Below are 12,698 nucleotides of genomic sequence, written 5' to 3'. Positions count from 1 at the left end.
ATAGTATATATATATATATATATATATATATATATATATATACGTTGTCGTACTCCAGCCAGTTGTTGTTTGTTGTAAGTGATCAAGAGATCATCTAAAAATATTGACGATATCGTCTATCAAGTCGCAACCCTCTATTGTAATTATTCTGACAAGAGAAATCATGCACACTCCTAGAAAAATCTTTATTTTTTCATGAGTTTAATCCTTATCGCAAGAGATGATTTCATTTTTTTTCACGAGGATAATCATTTTAGGCGCATTGTAGGATTTGTCGAAGACATCGTTCGTTCATTTTTAAATTTTATTCTTAAAAGTTGTTGAATTTGTTGTTGAGTTTAATTCAGTTATATAAAATCAGACTAATCAAAGATATTTGGTATTGTTGGTGTTGTTGCTGTTTACAGTGTTGTCGCAATCAATTACTCGATTTGGTTGTCCGATTATTTATAACTTTGTCTATATTTATATACATATACAGCACAAAATACCCATCTAGTGAAATGCGACAGGTATTTATTTACACACGGACGCTTACGCACGCACGGACACGCCCACCTACGCACGCACGCACACGCACGGAGCTAAGAAATTTCGCTCTCAATCGTGGCATTCCGGGTACATGTTTGCTTGTCTCTGTTTACACCGTCAGCGCGATGTGGCGGTAGCAACGAGCGTCTTTCAGTCGGGCACTAGGTCGAGAAACCGAGAGTGGGTGAGCGTCATCCGTCACCAAGAGTGTCTCTTCTCGTGCGCTCTCCATATATAGCCGCGGGGGCGCAGATGTCACCACAGAGGCGTCCGTCCATATATCTGCGGGGATGCAGATATCGCGACAGGGGCGTCACACAATAGCTTCAGGGATGGAGATGTCACAACGGGGGCATCGGTTTGTAGCTGCGGGGCTGCAGATGTTGCAGCAGGGGCGTTCGTCCACAGCTGCGGGGATGAAGATATCACAACGGGGGCGTCACCCCATAGCTGCGGGGATGGAAATGTTGCAACAGGGGCGTTCGTTCAGAGCTGCGGAAATGCAGTTGTTGCCACATGTATAAACATGGGCGTGATTCATGTATCGCGCCATTACCGGCGGACAATCGCTAATGCGTCGTCTGCTGTGTCCTCAATTTATTCATCCACAACGTAATGAATTTTAGAACACTGAGACCGGGCTCTTTGCTATTAATAAAGTGAGTCATAATAATAGACACCCTTTATATCAATCTACTCGTGAATGGATGCTTTCCATCTTAAATACATAATTTCGACGTAACAGTAATAGTTTGGCGTACAAGGGGCGTGCGCATACAGAGTAAACGGAAAATGAGAAAACTGGACATATTATATCTATCAGCAAAATTGCCTTCACTGTATGCATTTATCTCTCCAGATCCCATCTCATCCTCATCTCTACCACCGCCATCTTTCTCCTCCTCCCTCTACTCATCCTCCTCCTCATCCTCCTCCTCCCCCTCCTCCTGATCCTCCTTCTCCTCTCCTTCCTTCTCCTCCTCCTGCTCTCGAGTCTCTCTTCTCAAACTAGTCGTAGGCATGTCTCTCTATTTCAAATGCATATAATTCAAACAAAATATTTTTGGAAAATATTGCGCATGTGCAATATCTAAATATTACCTGCTAAAATAGTTGTCAATTGTTTGGATTACATATTTTCACCAATTGTTTACAATAACTGTTTACATTACCTGTTTACACTACCCTTTCCATTAACTTTTTATATTAACTGCTTGCATATACTATTTACATTATATGTTTAGATTAGATGTTTACATTAACTATTTACAATAACTTGCATATTCGTATTAAATGTTAGTAGGTGTGTGTACAGAAATTTTGATTTCATTACATATTATAATCAGATATAATCAAACGAGACTTGCTTTATCGACTACACTAATACTCATCTAATCGATAAACAAACGATTGCACTACTACTATCAAATATAGTATAACATTATATATATATATATCAGTATTATACAGATCTTATTATTACGAGTAGTAAGTCCAACACTATATGTTACTATGATAGTGACGATACATAATAGTAGACACATACCTGAAGGGCGATGTTCTTACAATACCATTGTTAAATACGCGTCATAATTGGACTAATTGTATGTCGCGCGCTCAATTGAAGAGAAGATAACACCCTAAGCCCCACATATAGACCCACATTAGACTTAAACAAAAGTAAAACTGTTATCTCGTCTATAAACGTATAATCAACAACTGTGCAGCCGGCCTTGTGCCGACATACCTGTGTTAGGCGCTTATCTATATTATAGCACTTGGGTTATATATAATATAGATCAGTGATGTGGAGCGGTTGTACGTTTACAGTGCCGCCCTCCCGCGGCGACGATAACAAAGAATCTAGGTCTGATCTCACTTTGCTCGGGCACTTCACTTTCTTCGCTGCCTGCGCGCGCACGCCAGTGAAAGGTGCCTCCGCCGCGAATGTGGGTCGAGCGCGTTTATCACCGACGTGTGTTGGCATCCGTGAAGAAACGCCAATTAGTTCACAATGCGGCCGAGAAACAGATCCCTCTAGTTGTAGACTAATGAACGTCACCACGACCATCGCTGCCACGTCCGTGCAGCGTCCGTGGATCCACTGCGCTCCGCCAGTGTGCGAAAATTCCAACGTCAGTTCGCTGTCGATAAATCAAAGGTTCCAAACGCAGACTTTCGTCACTTGATTTACTGCAGGCGCGAGCTACTGTAAGAATGAGAGTTAGGCATAGTAAAACATGCTAGTCTACCATGCGCTTGCATCTTACCAGGCCATCAACAGCAGCGGCTCGCAACGTTTCGGACATTTCACAACCACCGTTAGGGAATGTTTAATCACTATTTATTGCGCGAGCATTTCTTTGTTAGACGTTGCGAAGTAACTAAACTCCAATAAACATCAACCGCTCGTACGAACTATAAACGTAAATGTATGTCAGCGGTTTGACCAATCGTTCGGTTAGCCGTAAAACAACAGCGGTAGTTTGCTCGAACCCCGCTAACGAGTATCTAATGCTTTACGTCGATGGCTGAATGAACGAGGGTAACATTCTCCTGATACACACGCGCGCACGCACACACAAACACTCACACAAACCCACACACACACACACACACACAAACACACACACACACACACACACACACACACACACACACACACACACACACACACACACACACACACACCCGACCTGTCTCGCCTCGACGATTTGTGTCGCACTGTCGCGTTAGTTTGTCACGCCGCACACCTACGCGTAGGTGTATTTGCATGTATGCTACACGACCCATGGTTAGTCGCCTGCACCATAGACTAGGTTAATTCGCGACGGACGGACGTATAAATATGGCGACACAGTGACCGACATATCGTCAGTTTCGCTTTCAGGTGACGGAGAAGGAGGAGAGTGACAACACAAGATCGACAGAGTGCAGGTAGCTAAATACATGTGATAGCGGTGAACTGCCCAGTGTATGTGCATATAATTTATGTATATACCGTATAACACCACAGTACGGGTATACCTCACATCATTTGCTGATATATATATATATATATATTAATATAGAATATACTAACATAGTAGTCATCGATAGTCATAGTATCTTATTAGCAGTGCATTGTGACTAGAGGTGAAGACAAATCTAAATCGAGTGATGCTATATGTGTGATAAAGGATCCCTGAACCGTCTCCCCGAGACGCAGATTCGCTGCCACTACCTCGCGTAGTTCGGCGAGACTATCATTCGATGCCATCACGCAAAAAAAGTTAGCGATGAACTACTGGTTTCGACGTATGGTAGTTTTCGTCGGGTTCTTCTAACTCCGTAAAGCTGAGATACGACTCTCGAGTGATGATGTGCTTGTAACGCGAGTTCTGTATGATGTAGCCATATGTCTACGATGATGTCTACATACAGTGATCGAAAAACATTGGTGCTCAGTATTACCTATTTTGTTGCATTCACACGAAAGAAAATTCGCTAGCCATTGCTTAGTACTTACACGAGTGGATATGGCGCGACAGTACGTGTATTACAGCGGTCTCTGCTTTATCGGGTCTAGGATAAACGGACGCATGGTTTAAACGACATGCACCTTTGAGAATCATTCCTTACGCACGTTTTTATGTGTTCACAGATATTTTTATGGTTCTCAACCTGTCCCGTTACAGCGGGGAGCACTGTAGTGGCAGCAGCGTTAACGTTCGGGAAATCTGCTGCTGATTTGATTTAATAGAACCATTGACTTTTCGCCATGACACGTGGTTTCTCGTTTGTAGTAATGTCAGCTGCCATACGACAATACTATAATCGCATGAGGGAAACAGGATGCTTCTTCCACGGACCGCATTAGCTCGTCGATGCTAAATAGTTGTTCTGCTGCGCATTCGTATATCTCAGTCTTATTTTCTTCTCGGCAGACGCCTGCTGAGAGCTGACGTCATCGTGCAATCAAGAGACAACAATCAGGATGAAGTTGGCGATCTTGCTCGGACTCGCCTTGTCGGTGAGTGATTCGTTTACGACTCGCGCAGACGATATGGATCATTTGTAATTAGTTGCATCCCGGCGACTATGCCGTGTCGCTGATTTATTACTGTCGTGCTGATGTTATTATTATTATTGTTATTGTTGTTGTTGTTTTTGTTATCATTATCATCGTCATTATTATTGATGGTATGGATGGTAATGATGATGATGATGATGATAGTGGTGGCGGTGGTGTTAGTGGTGATAATTATATTAGTTATGATAACGGTGGCAATTATGGAGAAAGTTGACACTGCGCTTGTTAAAGGGTGCTATCGAGTTTAATATCGAGAGATTCATTTCAACCTACAAGTTTCACATGATATAACTATAAGCCCGCATTAACTCTTGATTTTATCGTTTTCTCTTATGATTTATCTCTTATGTATATAACTTTATGTGTTATTCATATATAAGGTATAATACATGATAGTATAGTAGCCAATCGCGCGCGTGTAGTTCATCGCATTTCTTTCGTTTGCTATCACACAGATGGATAAGTAATCAACTGTGATAATTAAGGAGATAATTGCTTACGAAGTCGGTGCTAAAGTGAATAGAACGAGTCTTGCTTGAACCCGTGGGTGTCCCAGGACATCACAGCCGATCGCTCGTGTACGCATTGTTCACCACACTCACTTCGTGCGTTCCCGTTATACTGTAGGCTCTCGTCTGTGATGCAAGCGGCGGCGGCTACAGCATCTACGGGGGTAGCTATCCAAACTACGGCGCTAACAGCTACGTTCGCCACAGCTACCACCAAAGGTCGGGGCCGGGCGGGCACGCACGCTACGGGCACGGCTACGGACACGGAAGCTACGGCGGCGGCGGATACGGACAGGGATACGGACACGGCGGTTACGGAGGTAACGGCATCGGATACGGCGGTCAGGGAGGATACGGAGGTTACGGAGGCCACGGAGGTCTTGGAGGATACGGAGGTTACGGAGGCTACGGCGGTCAGGGAGGATACGGAGGTTACGGAGGCTACGGAGGTCGCGGAGGATACGGAAGTTCCGGAGGTTATGGTGGTTACGGGGGTCATGGCGTCGGATACGGAGGTTACGGAGGTGGCGGCATCGGATACGGGGGTTACGGAGGTTACGGAGGTCACGGTGGATACGGAGGTTACGGAGGTTACGGAGGTCGCGGTGGATACGGAGGTTACGGAGGTTACGGAGGTCGCGGTGGATACGGAGGTCGCGGTGGATACGGAGGGTATGGCGGTTACGGTGGTTACGGTGGATACGGGCGTCGTAGGGGCTACGGACGCTACTATGGACTCGCTAACGTTCCTCTGCCCAGCTTCGGATACGGTTTGGATACCTATCCGTACGTCGATCCCGTTTTCAATCCGTACAAGATAGAGAAACAAGCGTCGCACATCGCCTACGCTCTGAAACCATACATCCGCGCAGCTGTCGGGCGCCATGGAGGTTACGGGGGTTATGGAGGTTACGGGGGTCACGGGGGTTACGGGGGTTATGGAGGTTACGGGGGTTATGGAGGTAACGGGGGTCACGGGGGTTACGGGGGTTATGGAGGTTACGGGGGTTATGGAGGTTACGGGGGTCACGGAGGTTACGGAGGTTACGGTGGATACGGGTATCGTTGATATATCATTTATACATAAAAGACATTGCATTATTGATGGGGGATGTCCAATGTTTACCCTTGCAGCGTACCACTCGTGTAATTTAGCTCTATGTGATTTAGCTCGTCATGTGAACGCGAACCTGCGAGCTTTTGTTCTTAGGCGTGTTAGCTGGTTGTGCTTCGCATCGTTAGGACGATATTTGTACTTGTTGAGTATGGTGGCCCAAATGGTGATTAAATTATTCACTAAAGGCTGAAGACATGATTATCACTTCCTCTGGTTCTTTCTCTGATGGCTTCGGGATATGATAGTTGGGTGATATGATAGCCATCTTGGCCACCATAGTTGAGTGTTCGCATCAAAACGAAGAGGAGCGATTGTTTTGTAAACTAAAAGGCAAAAGTGGTGAAGCGACTTGATTAGGCGTTTCACAGTTCCCGCATCATTCTACTTTCATTTTGTTTTGTTTTTGACATTACCAGCCGTTTTCGTTTAATTTATTTTTTATCAGCATATTCTCTTCCGTTTTGTTTTTTCCATTTATTAATTTTGCCCTTTTCATTTTTATTTTTCACTTAATATTTGCCTTTTCTGTGTTTATTTGTTTATTTGGATAATCGCCTCTATTCTTAACAAATATAATGCAATAATACGACGGGTAAAAATAGTTTAGTACTGTTTATGCTGTCGTGCTAATACTGTTAACTGTGGAGCTGTTACTACTGTTGTGGTAATACTGTTAACTGTGGAGCTGTTAATACTGTTGTGGTAATACTGTTAACTGTGGAGCTGTTAATACTGTTGTGGTAATACTGTTAACTGTGGAGCTGTTACTACTGTTGTGGTAATACTGTTAACTGTGGAGCTGTTAATACTGTTGTAGTAATACTGTTAAGTGCTAAACTGTGAAACTGTTAATACTGTTTTGAAAATACTGTTACCTGTTAGACTGTGAAACTGTTTATACTGTTATGGTAATATTGTTAACTGTTAAATTGTTTGATCTAAATTACTGCTGACTATTCTCTCATTTAACCTGGTGTAATATTTAAAATCTTGAGCGTTGTACTCGCTAATGCCCGCCTGTGATAATTTGTTACGTAATTAATAAAATGTCATTAGACTGCGAAATATCATTGAGGGTTATGTGCGATTTTATTGCGTGGTACATATGGTGTGTGTGTGAGTGAAACAAGAGTGAAAATTTACTGACAACAATTCAGGATTCAGGAAACGAGTCAGAAACACACTGCGGTGACTCATATTCGTCCCCCCCCCCCTTCTCGTCGTTGTCACTCTCATGATCCGTACTCTTTCCAAGAATAAACTATGATATGGATTAGACTGTCAAGTTGATATATATGTGAGTATATCTGCATGCTCTTTTGTCCGCGCCGGTGTGTGTGCGTGAGTGAGTGAGCGTGTGCGTGTTCGTCGCTTCGTTCGTTTGTCGATCTCTGGCTTTTTGTCTGATTATTTTTGCCACATACAGTCATAGATGAGTAAATACCTAACATCGAGTTAAACAAACATAACGTTTATTGTTTTCAAAATTAATAATGATTGGTATTATCACAGACATTTAACAATAACAAGCGTAAAAAGCAACAAAACACAGGTCCTGACGTGTGCTGGCATATTCGCGCTACTATCAGTGAAACGTTAACCTGAGCGAATAAAGTCATCTCGAGTAACGTTCAGTAACGGCGTGACAACAAGATAAATGCATATGTAACAATACAGCAGAGAGCGCCATAATTCCACTTCTGCCATTCACACAGAATTGCGATCGGGAAGCAACCGCATGTACTAGTCAGAATTGCAGCCAATCAAATTAATTCGCACTGCATTTTATTAAAGCAAGGTTACATAGGGTTCATACCTTATGACATTTTCAGCGTTTCACATAGATTCTTGAGAAATGTCTGGTTCGCGCACATTTACGTTGCCTATTCATGAGTACGCACACACCATATGACACCTTGACACTCAACTCAAATATGATAAATAAACGAGAGAAAAACAAGACTAATGCATTTCTTATGCACGCATCTTAATTAGCGTACTATAAAAATAACAATCTTTGGATTATTATTGTATTTATAACAATGCAAATTGCGAAAGACTCGATTCGTCTTAGAAAACTGCGATGGTGGTACATCTTATAAAAAAGGGGGGACGATGTGCCACCCAGATGAAGATAACATGGCGGCAAATAACGTGTAGAAATCGTATCAACAGCACGTACCCGCGTGAGATACGAGGCGGCCCGTCACTGCTGTGATGGATAATGCATCTAATACAAATTGCATATTTTCTTAGATTCGGTCGAATTGAACAATAATGACGAATGCGCCGAATGCGCAATTTTTCATCGAATGCGCTCATGGGCATTACCTCGTTTAGTGAAGATTTTCACCTTGACCGTTGAATCCGGCCCCGTATCCGTTGAAGCCGCCGTAACCTCCAAAAATCCTGTGTCCGATTCCGTATAATCCATATCCCTTACCCCCGTAACGCGCGCGTCCGTAACCTCCGCGACCTCCGTAACCTCCGTAAACTTCGTGACCTCCGTAACCTCCGCGACCTCCGCGACCTCCGTGACCTCCGCTACCTCCGTAACCTCCGCGACCTCCGCGACCTCCGTGACCTCCGCTACCTCCGTGACCTCCGTGACCTCCGCTACCTCCGTGACCTCCGCGACCTCCGTAGCCTCCGTAGCCGTGAAAGCGACCTGTATGCAAACATCATGTCGAAATTATGTAACCATTATTTGCTATTTTTACGTTATCTTCGTGTTTATTTTTATTGAGAGATTGAGCAATTATTATAATAATCAGGCTATCAATGCGCATAATGGCGGTATATAGCGATTCGGTAATATATATGTGATCGGCACAGTTTCTCGTCGTTTGATTCATCTTACTCAGTTCTCGGTCTCGCTTACTCTGGTTTGCGATTCGCAGCGACCTTTGCTGTGTGTTTTATTTACTTGCTTGCGTATGGGGTTAAAACTTATCGGTTTATTTTAGTGGCATGAAACTCATTTTTTAAGTTAGCAGCTAACAATCATATAGTACTGTATGACATAATACCTTATGGCATAGAGTACTATTGTGTAATTACATTAAAAAAAGAAGAAGAGGAGGAGGACGAAGAAGAAAACGAAGAAGAAGACGACGACGACGACGACGAAAACGAATAAAAAGAAGAAGATGATGATGAGAGGAAAAGGGAACAACTAATACGAGGATAGGACAAGCTTTGACAAGTAAGATTGGCATATGCATGATAATATCGACGTACACATTACTGCGATATAGCGACTCACCGTTGAATTGCCCAGTGATGAAGTCTCTCTCTCCCCTCGAGAAGGGATACTGGTGGTGGTAGCCATGGCTTGCGGCGGCGACAGCGATTACGCACGCCAATATCAACATAGCTGCCTTCATCTTAACGTCCGTTCCGCTGCTGTCAATCTGCCGGAAGGTTAGTGTAAAAATTGCCGAAAATATATATACGATATAGTAGAAGCTATACATACTCATGAAAAATAATTTAAACTAAAATTATAGGCATACTTCTCTCTCTCTCTCTCTCTCTCTCTCTCTCTCTCTCTATGTCAATCACTCACTTACCTCACTCGCTTGCTCGTTTGCTCGTTTGTTCTCGCACTCCTGCCATTTTTCACTCTTCCTCACTCCTCACTCTCTCTCGCTCTCTCCCTCTCTCTCTCTCTCTCTCTCTCTCTCTCTCTCTCTCTCTCTCTCTCTTTCTATGTCAATCACTCACTTACCTCACTCGCTTGCTCGTTTGTTCTCGCACTCCTGCCATCTTTCACTCTCCCTCACTCCTCACTCTCTCTCTCTCCCTCTCTCTCTCTCTCTCTCTCTCTCTCTTCTGCGCTCTCTCCCTCTCTTTATCTGCGCTCCCGTTTGTTCCTCCACGCGCTCACTCCTTCTATTGCGCACTTGTGCTTCGATAGCTTATACCATTCCACAGATTAAATTCGCGTTCACTTACCACCGAGAGAAGTTTCACTGCTCTTCCACAGGTCTCACTATGTGTCGTATGCTGCATCGGTTGGCGGCATGTCCCACTTTTATACTCACTTCACCCGGCGTTGCCCTCAATCGTCCCCAGAGCGCCCTTTTGTCCAATCTTCGCACGTGGCCCAGATCTATTCCCTGCTCTATGCCGCTGCAGCCGGACGTTGGGCTCTCGCCTGCGCATGCGCACGTGATGGGTGCCGTCTCGCTTTCCGCACGCAAGTAAACGCTTTTTCTTTTCTCGAGGAATTTAGAGCAGCGAACACTTAACACCGTTGGACTCCGTCCGTTCAGTCATTTTGGTCGGATTACACAGTAGTATCGGTGACCATTGAAGCATAACTTATAAATAGCGTAATACTGGGGAATGTTAAATGTTAATTATTGTTATTATTAGTATTTTTTGTTCCGTTCAATTTTTACCATTTATTGCCAGTCCTTCATCTTTAATTTTTTCTTTTCTTTTTTTGTGTTATTTTTTTAGTTGTTCTTAGCCTTCTCTTGTTCATTACTTTATTTGATTAGTCGCTGCCAGTTGTTTCAAATATGATGCAATAATACGACGGGTGTGGTAATACTGTTAGCATGTTAACGTGTTAATACGGTTGTTGCAATACTGTTAACATATTAACCTGTTGATAGTACTGTAGTAATAATTGTGGTGGTAATACTGTTACCATGCTAACCTGTTTAATAATTAATTCTGCTGAGTGAATTTCATTAAATGAAGTAACCTGAAGTAATATTTAAAATATCGCGCGTTGTATACCTGCTTTGGACAGTTTTTTATGTAAGCAGTAAACTTTTATTCTACGTACGTGCGTGCGTGTGTATGCGTGCATGCGTGCCTGCATGCGTGAGCGTGTGTGCGAGTTCGTTTCTTCACTGTCGTTCTGCGTGTATCACACACACAATCGTTGACAAGTGAATATCCTATATCAAGTTAAAGAATTACAAACATCACGTCTATTGTTTTCATATAATAATTGTTATTATCACAGCAGACATTTAACAAAAAAACAAGCATAAAAATCAACGGAATACGAGTCCCGATGTGTTCTAGCATATTTGAACCTCTATATTAGTAACATGTAAACCTGAGCGAGTTGATAATACAGAGTTAGAAAGAGTGAGGTTCAGTAACAGCGTAACGGCGAGACAGCGTTTATGTAACAACACAGCAGAGAACTCCATTCCACATCTGCCATTCAAAAATAATTGCGAGAAGCAACCGCGCGTGCTAGTCAGAACTGCTGCCAATAAACCTGATTGTCCATCTTCAAAATTAAAAGGCAAATACTTTATCATCTTCCCAACGTGACAGATTTTTTGTCAAATTTCCGGTTCGACGAAATTTACGTCGTTTGCGTCTATTGCGCGAACATAGCCTTGACAACTGTCACGTCGACTAGCTATAAAACAGCGTAACTACAACTTGATACTCAACTCAAACATGAGAAATACATGAGAAAAACGAGAACTTTAAAGTTAACGACTAACGAATAATTCGTGCACACATCGCGCACATAATAACAGTCTTTGGATTAACATTGTATTTATCATATAAGCTCACCACGAGTGGCTCCATTCGTCTTGCGAAACTGGGACGGTTTATGTTACAAACGGGGGGTGTAGGGGATGTCAACTACATAAGCATAACATGGCGGCACAGAACGTGTAGAAATCACGGTAAATTAACCGGCGATGACACTGTATCAACCGCACGTACCCGCGTGAGATACGAGGCGGTCCATCACTGCTGTCATAGATGGTGCATCTAATACAAATGGTTTTTTCAGTCGAATTTAGATTTAAAATTTTCAGATTGATTAAAAAAAAAACAGATAAGTAGTTGTTCGCCGAATGTGCTCTTCATAGCTATTGCAACGTTTAGTGGCCGCCGTAACCTCCGTAGCCGCCTCCGTGGCCGCCTCCGTAGCCGCCTCCGTAGCCGCCTCCGTAACCTCCATAACCTCCGTAGCTGCGTCTGTGACCTCCGTAACCTCCGTATCCGCCTCTGCGACCTCCGTGACCTCCATAACCTCCATAGCCGCCTCCGTAACCACCGCGTCCTCCGTAACCTCCGTAGCCTCCGTAACCTCCGTGTCCTCCGTAACCTCCGTAGCCTCCGTAACCTCCGTGACCTCCGTAACCCCCGTGTCCTCCGTAACCTCCGGATCCGTGGCCACCCCCATATCCTCCGTAACCGTAATTTATGCGACCTGTGGCGAAATATCACGTCGGAATGCCGTGTGAATAGATGTAGTATAGTTACTTACCGGTAAATAGATGTAGTATATAGTAATTATAGTAATTCACTGTTAAACAGATATAGCTTGGTAACTCACCGGTGAATATATAAAGTATAGTAACTCACAGGTGAATATATAAAGTATAGTAACTCACAGGTGAATATATAAAGTATAGTAACTCACAGGTGAATATATAAAGTATAGAAACTCACAAATGAATATATAAAGTATAGA

At 43.4% G+C, this 12,698-nt stretch overlaps 3 protein-coding genes across 6 annotated transcripts in view; 1 reads left to right on the top strand and 2 right to left on the bottom strand.

Moving 5' to 3' along the window:
* The first annotated feature begins 3,349 nt into the window (after positions 1 to 3,349).
* Positions 3,350 to 7,299, top strand: LOC106809282 (glycine-rich cell wall structural protein-like). Of its 3 annotated transcripts, none has more exons than XM_014812295.1 (4): positions 3,350 to 3,468; positions 4,458 to 4,543; positions 5,231 to 5,657; positions 5,694 to 7,299. In XM_014812295.1, the coding sequence occupies exons 2-4, from the start codon at positions 4,508 to 4,510 to the stop codon at positions 6,179 to 6,181; spliced, it is 951 nt and encodes a 316-aa protein (XP_014667781.1). In that variant the 5' UTR covers positions 3,350 to 3,468; positions 4,458 to 4,507; the 3' UTR covers positions 6,182 to 7,299. The 3 variants fall into 3 exon arrangements, with proteins under 3 accessions (XP_014667781.1, XP_014667782.1, XP_014667780.1); XM_014812296.1 differs by having other exon boundaries at positions 5,231 to 5,729; positions 5,766 to 7,299; XM_014812294.1 differs by having other exon boundaries at positions 3,353 to 3,468; positions 5,231 to 7,299.
* A 380-nt stretch (positions 7,300 to 7,679) lies between these two features.
* Positions 7,680 to 12,698, bottom strand: part of LOC106809283 (glycine-rich cell wall structural protein-like) — a 23,252-nt gene continuing 18,233 nt past the window's right edge. The window contains exons 1-3 of one of the 2 annotated variants that reach the window (XM_014812297.1): positions 10,187 to 10,291; positions 9,495 to 9,642; positions 7,680 to 8,897 (exon numbers count right to left, since the gene is read on the bottom strand). In XM_014812297.1, the coding sequence (XP_014667783.1) occupies positions 8,566 to 8,897; positions 9,495 to 9,642; positions 10,187 to 10,243 (537 nt within the window). In that variant the 5' untranslated portion in view covers positions 10,244 to 10,291 and the 3' untranslated portion in view covers positions 7,680 to 8,565. Of the gene's footprint in view, positions 8,898 to 9,494; positions 9,643 to 10,186; positions 10,292 to 12,698 lie in introns of those variants that run through there. The other variant, XM_014812298.1, reaches the window with a different exon arrangement.
* On the bottom strand, positions 11,180 to 12,464 carry LOC106809285. The gene has a single exon (XM_014812299.1). The coding sequence runs from the start codon at positions 12,405 to 12,407 to the stop codon at positions 12,042 to 12,044; it is 366 nt and encodes a 121-aa protein (XP_014667785.1). The 5' UTR covers positions 12,408 to 12,464; the 3' UTR covers positions 11,180 to 12,041.

Source organism: Priapulus caudatus, unplaced genomic scaffold (assembly GCF_000485595.1).
Source record: "Priapulus caudatus unplaced genomic scaffold, Priapulus_caudatus-5.0.1 Scaffold342, whole genome shotgun sequence".
NCBI lineage: Eukaryota > Metazoa > Priapulida > Priapulimorpha > Priapulimorphida > Priapulidae > Priapulus > Priapulus caudatus.
The sequence above is the reverse complement of the archived record's forward strand: the minus strand, read 5'-3'. Positions and strand labels throughout refer to the sequence as shown.